The sequence below is a fragment of the Podarcis pityusensis genome, assembly GCF_964106645.2.
Source record: "Podarcis pityusensis genome assembly, chromosome: 10".
NCBI lineage: Eukaryota > Metazoa > Chordata > Lepidosauria > Squamata > Lacertidae > Podarcis > Podarcis pityusensis.
In genome coordinates, this window is record NC_138035.1 from 33,453,769 (window position 1) to 33,468,416 (window position 14,648).

Sequence of the window (14,648 nt, forward strand, 5' to 3'; positions counted from 1 at the left end):
AAAATCTGGGAAGTGATCAAGAGCAAAAATTACCAGTTATCCAACCAGTTTAGTTAACATGTTTCACAACTGGCAGAAAAGAGGTGTGTCCTTTTTTTGTGATGGTGGGGCAATTTCTGTTTCTGTTTGCTTTAAATTTAAGGCTAAGGCCTTGCATAAGACTGATAAAGAAGTATTGTGCAAGACCTCTGTATTGTTGTTGTTGTTGTTATTAATAATAATAATAATAATAATAATACAATGTCTGCATTGCTTTGTTGTCTGCTCTTAAATGGAGTGTGTGCCTTTGATCATGTGGCAAAGGTATTTGGGTTCAAATCTCCATTTTGAAAGGGAGTTGCCTTTTAGGCTCTCTAGGAGTGAGGATGTACAAATGAACCTTTCCAAGAGTGACTACAGCTCCAGGCAAAATGGAAGCTGTAAGGAGAGGGAGGCCTTCTAGGTCTGTTTGGAATTACATTTTATTTCTTATAAATGCTGAGCCTGTGCTGGACATGTACAAGATATTGTATGGGACTATTTGGGTGTATCTTTTATGTTTTGTTCTGTTTTGAATAAAATTTTGTAAGTAAAGCTTGAATCAAACTAATGGGTCTGGACAACAGTTTAGTCCGAAAGGAGTAAGTTTTTATGCATCCAGTTGCTTCAAGCTGCACATTATTAATATCTACAATACTTTGAACAGGGCATCTGGCAACTGGTGAAAATAGGATCCCCCCCTTTTGGTATTGATGGGCCACCAGAAAAAAATGGTATAGTTTGTGCTTAGGTGAGGATCAAAAAGAGATATAGGTGTGGTTATGGAGATCACCCACTGAAACTTCACCACACACATTACAAACTGCTTACCATAATAAATAAATAAAACACACTAACAAGCTTCCATACCAGGAGTGACTGCAGATGTAAAATGAGTTATTTTACTAATCAGATTTTCCACGGGAAAGGAAAAACTGGATTAAAACTGGACATGAGCAGCATCTGGAATAGGTGACCAGCAGCAACCCATTACACCTGGAAAGGGCATGTCTACCTGAGCTTGCAAAAATAAGGGGTGGAACTTGGTGCTCCAGAGAGTGGCTGATTGAGTTATGAAAATGGTGGGAAGAAGGTTGGATATTGTTACAACATAGTCTTTGAAGGCAGTTTGGGTTGCTAAGGATTATGTGGTGGGGGAGCACTATTTTAGTTTTCATCATGGAAACCAAAATATCTAAAGTAGTCCTGTATTGGATTGTGCATCCCTAGGTATATCTCCTCGTGGAAAGCTGCTGGGAGGAAGACCCAGAGAAGAGACCAGATTTTAAGAAAATTGAGACTACCTTGGCTAAGATATTTAGGTATGAAAGTGATTTACTTTGATAGAAAAAAGTTCTGCTAAACCAGAATGATAGTTCAGAGGGAGAAGTCTGGCAGATTTCCACTCTGGCCACATGGCAGCCATACACTGGTGTCATGTACATGAACTTCCTTGTGTTGTCAACCTTCAAATTCATCCTTGTCCTTATAACATTCCCAGCAACTACCACAGCCAAACCAATGAAAGCTACATGGACACCTTAATCCGACGCCTGCAGCTGTATTCACGGAACCTGGAGCACCTGGTAGAAGAGAGAACTGAGCTGTACAAAGCAGAGCGAGACAGAGCTGACAGGCTTAACTTCATGCTTCTTCCAGGGTGAGTGCTGTCCAATCAGACAAGAAATCACCGGGGGGGAGGGCTCTAAACAAGTTATCATTGCTTATTTATAGGATTGTGTGCACCCCAGTCTCTGAGGAGCATGTGACTCAAGGGGTTCCAGCATTAAGCCAGGATTTGGTTTCTTTGGAATGAAGGTCAATTGAGACTTTGATGTATTAAGAATATATGACTTTGTTTACACATATACACAATCTGACCATAGGATAAAAAGGCTCACAAAGTTGACACTCCAGCAGATCTTGCTTCCCCACTAGGTTTCCAGGCTCCACAAACCCATAGCTCTGGATTCAGCCCACAGAGAAATGCCAAGCGTCTCTGTCCAGCCCAGCTAAAACTCACAAATAAAAACCCTAGCAGGGGTGATGTCAGGGGCACACTATGTTGGCTGCAGCCTTCTGCAGGTGTGTGCCCAGCTGTGGGATTCTGCCAACCTGAAGCTCATTTACTAAATGTCTCTTACGTTTTGCCTTAGTTGCCCTTTACTAAAATGCTCCAACCTCTTAAGCATTTTGTAGGAAAGATGCTCCCTTCTTGGTAATCTTAGGTCACATTTTCTGGATCATCTGCAGCCTTATGTTCTTTTTTTAGAAGTTGTAACTAGAACTGCAGGCGCTCTGTTGTGTGTGAGAGAAAGACAGGCAGAGATTTAAATGACTGCTAAATAATGAAGGGCAAGTAGACAGAATAGTATATATGAACATGAAGTCAATCCAAGTTTGGTTTCAAGATAGACTTGTACTTCCTGACATTGTATTAACTATGGGTTTGAATCACATAGCTGGAAAGGGCACAATTGGACTTACCCCATATCTTCAAGGAAGCGCTGGTCTCTGCCGGCATGGGACACAACTGCCTATAAGCTTTTGCCTGCCCCAGCCACCAGCTGCCATGATGTAGCAGAGACAGAAATTTAGTAAAACAGAATAGAATTACACAACCTGGAATTCTGCCAGGAAACAGAACTTCCATGTTGAGAGAAAGGAATTGTGTGCTTGAGTTTGTGCACACAAATAAGCAGTTCTAACACCAGTTTCCAATTCTGACCAGGTAGGTTAGAGTCAAGCAGAAGAAGGTTTGTCTCCTCAATTATAACACGAGCACTAATAGCTTATATATCTGTACAGCTGAAATGTCCCTGGGCATGAAAGAGGATCAAAAGGCCATCCTGTCAAATCTGCAAAACATGACCATCTACCCACTGACCTCTAACATGTTTTGAAAGGAGATGGAGTGATTGCCCATATCATTTGTGATTTAAAATCTCAATTACTTAGAATGGTGTTGTCTTTTATCATTACCAGGATTAATAGAACTACTGTACTGCCATATATTTTTCTGTTTTTTAAAGCACACTTTGAACTTGAGAAGCTTCATCCTACGATACTTATCTTCTTCCTTTTGACAGGCCTGTGGTAAAGTCACTGAAGGAAACTGGACGGGTAGAGCCAGAACTGTTTAAAGAAGTCACCATCTACTTCAGTGACATTGTAGGCTTCACAACCCTTTGTAAATACAGCACCCCTATGGAAGTGGTGGACATGCTCAATGACATCTACAAGAACTTTGATCAAATTCTTGACCCTCATGATGTCTATAAGGTGACCAGAACTGGGAAGAGAGAACAGAAGGCTAGGTAGAATGATTTGAGGTGAAAGGAGGGGGGTGGCAGAGCATTGCCACCAATCCTTTAAGAGGCTAATCCATGCTTTACCCATTAGTGTGGACGGGAAACATTGCGATAGATTTCAGAGGCAGAAAATTGAAAGTGCTTATGTCTGGGCAAAGGTCTGTAAGGAAACAGCGAACCTCATGTGCATGAATTTCCCACTGTGGAAACAGTTTAAGAGACAAAATAAAAGGTGGGAAATGTTTTCTTCTGAGACAGAAAGCAAAACAAAGCATATAAGAAAAACGAAAAATAAAAGGTAGTAGTTATTTTTGCTGTTTAAAATTGTGCAAAATATGGAAGGTTTGATTCTCTTTAACATTTTAAAAGAACAGTTCTTCACCTCAGAGAAAATCACAGTCACCTATAAATATTATACGGAGTACTATTTGCAACTCCAAATACGTGTGTAAACATGTTTGTTAATTGGGATGTGATAAGCATTCCTGAGCAGGAAAGAACAGGAACTTTCAGGTTTTTCCTATATTGGATTGCTCTTTCGTTAGATTAAAAAATAATGACTTTGGATCTTGTTTCAACAGGTAGAGACCATTGGAGATGCATATATGGTAGTAAGCGGTTTACCAAAGAGAAATGGCAACCGTCACGCAGTGGACATTTCCATGATGGCATTAGATATACTCAGCTTCATGGGCTCCTTTGAACTCGGACATCTTCCAGGTCTTCCTGTATGGATTCGAATAGGAATTCACTCTGGTATGGTGTGATATATATCAAATATTTGATCAAAATAAAATAAAGGAATGAGGATGGGAAAGAAACTTGGGTTGGCTTCCTTTGACATAAGCCTACCCAATCTGCTTTTCCTGAAACTACATGAACCAAAATGCACTATCCTTTGAAATTTGTACTTCTCCAAATTTTGCAAAGCCATTCTCCAACTAAATTCTGTGTTCAGAAATGAGTATATTAGGAGGGAGTGTGGATGAAAAATACATAGCGCGAAAATTATATTAAAAACCATAATATTAGGGGAAATTTCATTATAATATTAGGGAAAATATGCTTCAGTGCTTGTGGGTGCTTAGAGAATGAAATAAAACAAATGAAAAGTAAAGCAAAATGCACAGAAAACTATGGGCCATTTCAGCATGGAAATAGGTACCTCTCCTGATGTTCACCACTTTTCTCTTAAAAGGCTTGATGATCACTCCCATGTTGAGAGAGGTACAATGAATAGAAAATTCAATCTCTAAGAGTCTAAAGCATTGGAAAAAAGTAGTTACAAAAGCACATACAGAAAGTCATAAAATGGCATAGGAGGAGAATGTTGTGCCATTTGCATCGATTTACATACCAGCAGAGTCCAATAGTTACCACTTACCATCACATTCTAAAAAGTAATAGCAATAACAGTGGGTATATTATACAGGATACAAATCACATTTTACCAAGTAGGGAAAAAAATACAGAGCATCCACTGGAAAATGCAATATTCCTGAAACAGAATGCCATCTCAAGGGGGAAGCACTCTCATTGACACGCAATAAATAACAACTACAAGTTTGCAATGCTAAAAACAGATTTCTGGAACAGCCCTTAGAGGCTCTATTTTAAAATTAATTATCAAAATAATTACAGTTTCTGTAACTGGCTCAGCAGCACAGAAGAGATATAAGAGCAGGACGTCTACAGAGCCCCTTATCACAAGCATTTTTGGGGAATGCATCTCTTCTTCCTTCCCTTCCCTCCCCTGACCCCAGTGCTTACGTTTCAGTCACATAGTGTTCCACTAGAGAGAGTTATGCAGCAGCTAAACACAGCTGCTCTTCACTGTCTGCTATCGCTAATGGTTGCTTGGACAAAATATTCTACTAGCACCTTAAAAAACCCCCACAGAGAATGAAGAGCCTTCTGGAAATTGGTTGCTTTATAGTTCAGGTTGCAGTCCTTTGAGAGGAAAAGAATCTACAGATCAAAGACTGAAGTATGACTTAGCGAATAAATGTTTTAGGATATATAATTGTTTTCAGTTCTGAAGTTCTGTACAATATAATAAGGGTTGATGAACTGTGCGAGTAATAATAATAATAATAATAAATAAATTTTATTTATATCCCGCCCTCCCCAGCCGAAGCCGGGCTCAGGGCGGCTAACAACAATAAAACAGTACAAAAGTACAGCACAAACAACACTCTAAAATAATTCATTATAAAATTAATTAATTCAAGCCACTGGCAACCATTGGGCCAGAGCTCCGCGAAGATTGCCGAGGGAGGGAGTCAGGCTGTGCCCTGGCCAAAGGCCTGGTGGAACAGCTCTGTCTTGCAGGCCCTGCGGAAAGATGTCAAGTCCCGCAGGGCCCTGGTCTCTTGTGACAGAGTGTTCCACCAGATCGGAGCCACAGCCGAAAAAGCCCTGGCTCTAGTTGAGGCCAGCCTAACTTCTCTGTGGCCTGGGACCTTCAAGATGTTTTTATTTGAAGACCATAAGTTTCTCTGTGGGGCATACCAGGAGAGGCGGTCCCGTAGGTAAGTGATGGCATTTTCAAAGGCAATCTTGTGGATCATAGGAAATGTTGGCTTAATGCACGTGTTCTGTTGACCCGTTGAAAACCCTTCTGAAACGAGAAGTTTCTTCATTTCCACTTTGGTTATTCTCCTATAACAGTGGCTGTCTAATTGCTGCCCTTTTCACCGCTCTTTAGAGGGTGACTTTGAACAGAGGAAATACGGAAGGAAGGTAGTACAGAGATGATACTTAAAACTTTTGTGGGTAGCTGAGAGTGGGAAGGGAGGCATTAAATCCACAAATGCTCCTACTGCCTCATAGCTTCTGCCCAGCTGGAAGTTAGTCACTCTGAAATTAATAGAGCTACGTGCTACTACAATTTCTAAGTGGTGTGAGATTTTAGGAGTACCAGGCGCACTTACCAGTGTTTTCTTTTGGGCAATGAAGCACTGTGGAGACTGTGGTGTCTTTATAATATATGGCTTATTTACACATACCTACAACCTGAATCTGGGACGCGGGTGGTGCTGTGGGTTAAACCACAGAGCCTAGGACTTGCCGATCAAAAGGTTGGTGGTTCGAATCCCTGCAACGGGATGAGCTCCTGTTGCTCAGTCCCTGCTCCTGCCAACCTAGCAGTTCGAAAGCACGTCAAAGTTCAAGTAGATAAATAGGTACCGCTCCGGCGAAAAGGTAAACAGTGTTTCCGTGCACTGCTCTGGTTCGCCAGAAGTGGCTTAGTCATGCTGGCCACATGACCCGGAAGCTGTACGCTGGCTCCCTCAGCCAATAAAGCGAGATGAGTGCTGCAACCCCCGAGTCGGTCACGACTGGACCTAACGGTCAGGGGTCCCTTTACCTTTACCTTACAACCTGAGCCTAGATGCAGAGAGTACAGAGCATTCACATCCTAAGAGGGTCCTGTTCCTTCCATTGCCAGATTCAAAGAGACCCCAAAACATTGTGTCTTACCTTCTCTGCAGCATAAAACAGACAGCCCCCTCATGCTCTGCCCCCCCCCCGATCCAGCTTGCAAGAGTGACACTTTTGTCCTGTTCCTTTACCTTATCGCCCAGTGCAATTCTTTCGCTTCCTCCGGAACCACTGGCCTTTTGTCTCTGCTAACTATCTGTCACGTCAGGGAAGGGTTTGCCCCCATTTCTGGCCTGCCCAGAGAGCCTCTGTTAATGGCCCTCTTAATGGGTTCATGGCTCGGCCATTCCAATGATAACACTTGATGGCTTCCTTGATGGGTTAATGACCGGCCATCACCAGCCTTTCTTCTTCCAAAGCCCTAGCTGGATGGGGGCCTGTTACAAGCCCCCTTTTGAGCTGGCCTTGCTCGTTAGCATAAACTAAATCCAGGGGTTTCTGTGTTTGGCACAGTTTAATCAAACCTTGATTAATTCTAACTTTTACTAATTCCAGGATTTATGGGTGACTTGCACCCACAGATTCTGGCCCTGAAAATTTATAACATAGAACCATAAAGTTGAAAGGGAACCAAAGGTCCAACCCACTACAATGCAAGAATCTACAATAACAATACTGTAGTGGAAGAGAGACAGGCATGCATACAGGAGAGGACAGAGTGAGTTGATTCAGCAGATGTCTGTAGCCTGTTGCAAGCCATTCGTCAACACCTTCATTTATTATTCTCTGTATTTCATAGCTGCAAGTCTGTTCTGGGGTAGGATGCCAAGAAAAGTGATGGAGTTCATGTGTCTACCAACTGCCTCCACCATCATGATTTGACAAGTTCCTCCTCAGAAACAGTAGTCTTCACTGCATCATAGAAAAAGTATCAGCAGTGGCATTATCTGTGGATGTGGGGGACAGAATAAAGCAAATCTGTGAAAGTGAATGCTAGGATCCGTGTGGGTATGCTTTGTGGCAAAGCTCCAGATTTGCCTTGTCTGGCTCCTGAAGTGCCAAGTATTGAACCAACTTAGTCCCTGGCTGTAGAAGCGGAGAGGAGCACTGTTTCAAAATCACAAATAGCAGTCTTTCATAGTGAATTCAATCTCTAGGTTGTATTCACTGCTCATCCTATTCAAAGTAGACCCATTAATGTTAATGGACATGACTATGATTATCTTAGAGTCATTCATTTCAGTGGGTCTACTTAGGGATTAATAATAATAATTTATTTATATGTCGCCTATCCACTCTGGGCAGCTTCCAACAAATTAAAGCATCAAACACAGTAAAACATCAATCATTAAAAACTTCCCTATACAGATGTCTTCTCTTCAGAGGTCTTCTAAAGGTCAGATAGTTGTTTATTTCCTTGACATCTGATGGGAGAGCGTTCCATAGGGTGTGTGTGACTACCGAGAAGGCCTTCTGCCTAGTTCCCTGTAACCTCACTTCTAGCATTGAAGGAACTAACAGAAGGCCTTCGGAGCTGGACTAAATTGAATACAGTCCCAGTTGTGCTTAGTTGAGCAGAAAAAGCCCTTAGACTTCTTATGGGTCGTCCAATTTTCCTTGAAAACCTTTGCTGCTTATTGCTAGCCTTAAACTCTGACATACAGGAATCCCTGTTTAGGGAGTGCTGTTTAATCTGATTGAATATCCTTTGCTTGTTTCTATCAAGATATTTGGTTAAATAAGAAATTTTGTTGTATGTCTTCATTGTAGTTTTGCTTGTCTCACGATAGAATTGTCCATTTGTTGTTACTGGACATGTTTTTTGTGATTTTGAAACTTTTGTATATCATCTTGTGTGTTTTTGTCTTTATTACTTTGTTCCCTGTTCCAAGCTATAAATTCTGTAAATGAAATATACACACATGCTCAACCAGGACAGACCTTGTACTGGCCTGGTCAGATCTTGGCACCTCAGAAATCTGATTCCTAATGAGTCACATTGATGACTTCCAATTAATTCCTGCTCAGTTTATGATGTGATCTTGAGAGTGTGTGGGCTAATCTTTTCCTAGGCAAACACTCCATCTCCTTCTTAATTCCTGCTCTGTGCTTTATTGTTTTCAGGTCCATGTGCAGCTGGTGTGGTTGGGATTAAGATGCCTCGTTACTGCTTGTTTGGAGATACTGTGAACACAGCTTCAAGAATGGAATCTACAGGATTACGTAAGGACAAATTCACATCTACACTACACATTACTTTTTATAATCAAATCCAGACCTCTTTACCCAGACCTCTTTACCCCTATTTTATCATAATAAAGTAGAAGCTGACTGGGTGACCTTGAGCCAGTCACTTTCTCTGAACCATATAGGGATTATGAAAATAAACTGAGAGGAGATGCACTACACACAGCACCCAAAGCTTTTTGGAGAAAGGGTAGGATAACATGTAGTAAATAATCACACCATTAGAAGGTTTTTCTCAAAGGACTGCTAGAGTTTCTATTTCTGCTGTATTTTAGGTGTTTTTCTTGGTCCTCTACCTCTGCTTGGTGAGACATCTAACCTTCCTTCCGGCTATAAATATTCAGATTAAAGTAGCCACAATAATTAGTTCACGACAATCAGTCTGACTGAAACCGGTAGGACAAGTCCAATATTACGTGAATGCCTTGAGGATTATGATGTCAGTTGCCTTGCTCTGCTTGCAAATGCTATTCAGAAGATGAGCATATTTTTGAGACAATTGCGTCAGCTCATTTTTACTAATGGAACACAAGACTCTCATTATCTTAAGTACATTATAGACTGGCACAACACAAAACCAAACATTAAAAAAAGCAAATTAAAACACTGTATGTTTGTTTGCATGCCTATAGCTCTACGGATTCATGTAAGTGGTTCCACTATTGCTATTCTCAAGAGAACAGACTGCCAATTCCAATATGAAGAGCGAGGAGAGACATATTTGAAGGTAACAAACAACTGCACATCCCGGTGACCCACAACATTTTGCTGACATAGGCGAAGGACAAGATTTGTACCAACCTCCACTTCTATGCAGAGAAGCTGACTGGGCAGATAGTAGAATTTTATTTCAACAACATCCTCCACCGCACTGGGAGGCAGCAGGCTAGTTTAGGCTTGGAGGGGAGTGCAGGGCAATGCACATGGCAAATACAGTTCAGTCTTCCAACAACTTGCTGCCAATACGGCACACTTCCCAGCATCTGCCATCTGAGGCAGTTGCCTCACTCTGCCTAACAGAAGGCTGACCTAACACATGCAAACACACACGTGCGTGTGTACACACACAGCATGTATTCAAATAGCCATAATTTTTCAAAATCAATCTAGAGGTGGCACATATCTAAAAGGAGGAAACTTATTATTATTATTATTATTATTATTATTATTATTAATTATGAGTTGGGGCCATGATCCAGTGAATTTCATAGGTGGGTAGGCATTTGAACCTGCATTTTCCACATCTAGCCCAACTTTTTAACTACTTCATCACCCTGACTTTCTTGATATCTCTAACAAGACTTGTTGCGATTGAGGCTAGACAAGATTCCTGAATTGCAGGGAGTAGGACTAGATGACCCTCAGGGTTCCTTCCAACTCTACAATTCTCTGATTCTGTGAACAGAACTGTAGTCTCAGGTAGCTTATTCTGTCCCCCCCCCCCCCCAATATGTATTGGTTTTAGTTTAAAACACCCAGTAGGAATATGCCGTATACTCCCCATGTTCGTTAAATAAATTATACAAAGATAATAAAGTGCTGCAGTATAAAGAACATAAAAATATACAATACAGCAACCTAATCTCAAAGTATTATTCCTTATTTTGTATTAGGGCAAAGGAACTGAGATCACTTACTGGCTGACAGGAGTGAAAGACCAGAAATACAATCTTCCAACACCTCCTTCTGTGTAAGTGATTCTTGGAGAGCTGGTTGTTAACAGAATGCACAAATCAATATTTACAGTATCCTTTCTTTTCTCTCTTTCTGTGAATATCTTGTTGGCGTGCACTTGGCAGAGATCAATATGGCAACTGTGCAAATGTGCATGGGGACACATGCACATATCCTAGGATCTCATGAATCCTCAATGTTGTGCAACCCACTATTCTCCCTCCAGCTTCTCCCAATGGGAAAAACCAGTGGAGGATGGAGTGTTGCATTATGCACCGTTTGTAAAGAGGAGTGCCATGGCCAAACACACACCTTTATACTGCAGTCAATTTTTTAGTATTGAATAACAAGGTCTAAACATTATCCTTATTCATTCACACTTACTCAAGCATACTAAAGCAGATGTCCAGTCTGAACATAGGTTGTGAAGAGGTCAGAGTTCAGGCGATGCATCGCTACTACATGAATCTCCAACATCCTAGGTTCACAATTCCTTGCGTTACTCTTTTCATCTGATATGACAAAAGTTATGTCTGGGTAGTGTTAATCAGTCTTATTTATACCCATATTTCTGGGAATAAGCTCCATTGAACTTGGTAAGACCTCCAAGTAAACTTGTAGGATCACACTGTCAATGACTTGATAAAACAGATAACAATGGATGTTAGTCATCTAATTTTTACCTGGAATAGACCCATCAGAACTAATGAACATGACCCAATTAGAGCCATTAATTTCAGTTGGTCTACTCTGAGTAAAACTTAGTTGAATACCCCCCCCCATAAAATTATTTAGCTAAAACATTTCAGCTTCTGCCTGCTTCATTAACAAATTTGGTTGGATTTAAAATCAGGCAGTTGGTAGTCCAGGTGTTCTAAGAACCCCCTGAGAACAGAGGGAATTTCCAGCAAGGTAGAAGCTGTTCTATAAGTGGGATAATTAAAAAAAGAATTAAAGGCAAAGGTAAAAGTTTAAGAATTATCCCCCAAGGCAAAGCCATGTGGCATTATGGTGTTCAGTCTTTATCTATAGAAGTTCTCTTGTTTTGACTGCCGCAGAACTAGGGTTGTTTTTTTCTACTGGAAGTATTCCCAAGTCTGAAAGGTCAAAATGTTTTGTAACAGGTTGTTCAGGGGTGTTGTGTGTGTGTGATTACTGACTTAAGATTTCTGAAATAGGCATGAAAGACTGTAGTTGTTTTCCCAACATACTGCAGATGGCATTCAGGGCATTTGCATTCTGTAACATATATTATAGAACTAAGGTGGTATTTTGGTTTATATAATAGGTCTTGCCAGTCATTCTGCTCTTGAAGATTAGTTTCCCTAGTTTGAAATCCAGCTGTGTTACAGATCTATGACAAAGCTTAAACAATTAACACAGTAATTTCAGGCCTCTCATGTCTTAACTCCTGGTGTGAACATCCTGCTACTCCTTTTACAGGCTTGCACACTGGTGTGTTGGGAGGGGCCCATAAGTAGGCAACACTTTAACCTAAGGTGAATTACACATGTGGTGGCATCACCGCCTTTTTATTTAAAAAGCATTTCTAAACCACTTAAGTGTTTTAAAAATTGCTAAGCAGTGCACACACTATATACGATACAAACACAATATCCATTAAAACAAGCATGTTTTTAAAAACAAAAACAAAAATGTTTGTTTAGGTTTGCTCTTACAAAAAGGTAAAAGATTGGGGGAGAGAGTAGGGTATCTTTCCTTTATTCTATTCAATCATTTTTATTGTTTGTAGCCAATGGCCATTACAATACAATATAAACACAAATCACAGGATATCACAGGTGACTGTTTTGAACAACATTTGGAAGTATACCACTGTGATTTTTTCCCCTATCTGGCATCTTGATCCTGTGGGTCAATGAAAGATGTGATGTTAATACAGTGGTACCTCTGGTTACGAACTTAATTTGTTCTGGAGGTCCATTCTTAACCTGAAACCGTTCTTAACCTGAGGTACCACTTTAGCTAATGGAGCCTCCTACTGCTGCTGGGCCGCTGGTGCGCGATTTCTGTTCTCATCCTGAGGTAAAGTGCTTAACCCGAGGTACTACTTCCGGGTTAGCGGAGTCTGTAACTCAAAGTGTTTGTAACCCGAGGTACTACTGTACTGACATGCACCACTGAAGCTGATGTGTGTGTGCTCTTACTTAGTTTTTCAGGAAGCTTCTCTGCCTTTAATTTATGAGTGGTACAGCTTTGTTCATACGAGGTTATTCAAGGAAGGGGGAATGGGATCCTTTGCTCAAGTGACACTGGTGTCGGATTATAATTCTTGGAATGTTTATTACATTTTTCTGTGCTGAGCCTTCCTTCTTTCTCTTGCATCAGTTGTTTCCCAGTCACTCTCCTTTTTATTTTTCTTCTTTAATAGAGTTGAAATATTAAGTACCGTATTTTTCATGTATAAGACTGTTTTTTTCCTAAAAAACAATGTCCAAAATTTGGGAACGTCTTATGCATGGATAGATCTCTCCCCATTTTCTTAAATTGGGAGTCCCTAAAAATAGGGGGCGTCTTATACATGGGGGCATCTTATAGACGGAAAAATACGGTAATTCTTCACTACTTTGAATATTTGCAATAATAGGCTTCCTATATTAATGTAGTTGATATATTGATGATATTGATCTATTTTATATTCCAAATAATAGAAGATACAGAAAGAGTAAAGGAAACAGAGAATAAAATTTGACAGCTGTTATCCCAAGTTCTAGAAGCTAAATTTTGGCTGGGCTTGACTTGGTACAGTAAGGGATATTATCCATGTCCAAGGCAAGTCCAGCTAAGCCTCTGATATAGAGCTGAGTGTCACTAGCATACTGCCATAATACTAGAACTCAGGGGAGTTCAATGAAACTGAATGTTGGAAGAGTCAGGATAACCAAAAGAAAGCACTACTTCATACAGTGCATTGCTAAACTATGGAATTTGCTTCCACAAGAGGTAATAGTGTTAACCAAATTGGATGGCTTTAAAAGAGTAAACAAATTCATGGAGGATATGGCTATCAATGGCCAGGATCACTGTGTTCTCCCTTAACTGTCAGAGGTAGTATGCCTCTAAATACCAGATACTATATAGGGAATTGCAAGCGCCATTATACTCAGATCCTGCTTGGAAGTTTCCCATTGGCATCTGGTTGGCCACTGAGAACAAAATGCTGGATTAGATGCACCCTGACCCAATACAGCAGGCACTTCTAGGTATGTTCTTAAGTAGGGCAAATCTAATCCTCTCTCACTAGGCTGTGGCCCCAGTCCAGATCACACAATATATCTGAGCTGCTAAACGCAGAGCAAAAACACTTGTAGCTGCAAGTTTTCCCCTCTACAGCTAATAGGAGCTGAAGGGAAAGAGACTTAGCTTGGGGTTGTGACATGAGAGAGGGGGTTAGATTTCCATTATACTGGAGCCCTGGGCTTAGTCCTTCCCCTATATAAATAAGAATTATAAATATAAGAATTAGACCAGGAAGTTATCTGTGAAAATGGTTAAGTTGCACCATTTCTACCTTGCTTCCATCCTACATACTGGGCATCCACATTCATCCTTGACAGGAAATTTCCTATATTGTTCTGTGTAGCAGCAGAGATGGGTGACATTCCTCCACTACTCATCTGCAGTTTTGTTTTCTGCTCCCTATGGAGGTGTCAAAACACCATTTAACTGATATACATGTCAAACCTCAGAGCCGTTTCTTGAGGTCATAAGATGATTGGAGGATCCAGGTGCCCCAGCATGCCTTGCCTCTTGGTCCACAGAATTCTTAAATCCAATCGTGTGCTTTGGAAAATTTTGAACATCCAACTTGGCCTTCACTAGCATTCTGATTTATGAGAATTTAGGTGCTGCATAGTAGACAGGGCAGTGGAAGACAGGAGTGCCTGGTGTGATCTGGTCCATGGGGTCACGAAGGGTTGGACACGACTAAACAACAACAATAGTAGATAGAAACTATCCTTTAAATTTGGTTTGTGATGGCACTCTTTGTCT

The 14,648-nt window shown here is 40.8% G+C and overlaps 1 protein-coding gene and 2 long non-coding RNA genes across 6 annotated transcripts in view; 1 reads left to right on the forward strand and 2 right to left on the reverse strand.

The window, feature by feature from the left end:
- GUCY2C (guanylate cyclase 2C) overlaps positions 1-14,648 on the forward strand; it is a 50,253-nt gene that overhangs the window by 33,889 nt on the left and 1,716 nt on the right. For 2 of the 3 annotated variants that reach the window (XM_080971237.1, XM_080971238.1), the window contains 7 exons: positions 1,249-1,340; positions 1,520-1,678; positions 3,108-3,300; positions 3,911-4,085; positions 8,838-8,936; positions 9,593-9,687; positions 10,574-10,650. In XM_080971237.1, the coding sequence (XP_080827363.1) occupies positions 1,249-1,340; positions 1,520-1,678; positions 3,108-3,300; positions 3,911-4,085; positions 8,838-8,936; positions 9,593-9,687; positions 10,574-10,650 (890 nt within the window). Of the gene's footprint in view, positions 1-1,248; positions 1,341-1,519; positions 1,679-3,107; positions 3,301-3,910; positions 4,086-8,837; positions 8,937-9,592; positions 9,688-10,573; positions 10,706-13,703; positions 13,859-14,648 lie in introns of all 3 variants that reach the window. The other variant, XR_013976903.1, reaches the window with a different exon arrangement.
- Positions 1,336-7,430, reverse strand: LOC308457457. Of its 2 annotated transcripts, none has more exons than XR_013976916.1 (4): positions 6,714-7,430; positions 4,495-6,344; positions 2,200-2,316; positions 1,336-1,601 (listed from the first exon to the last, which is right to left on the reverse strand). It is a non-coding gene; the product is annotated as an uncharacterized lncRNA (long non-coding RNA). The 2 variants fall into 2 exon arrangements; XR_013976917.1 differs by lacking the exon at positions 2,200-2,316 and adding an exon at positions 2,506-2,585.
- Positions 10,540-11,597, reverse strand: LOC308457466. The gene is made up of 2 exons (XR_013976929.1): positions 11,318-11,597; positions 10,540-10,669 (listed from the first exon to the last, which is right to left on the reverse strand). It is a non-coding gene; the product is annotated as an uncharacterized lncRNA (long non-coding RNA).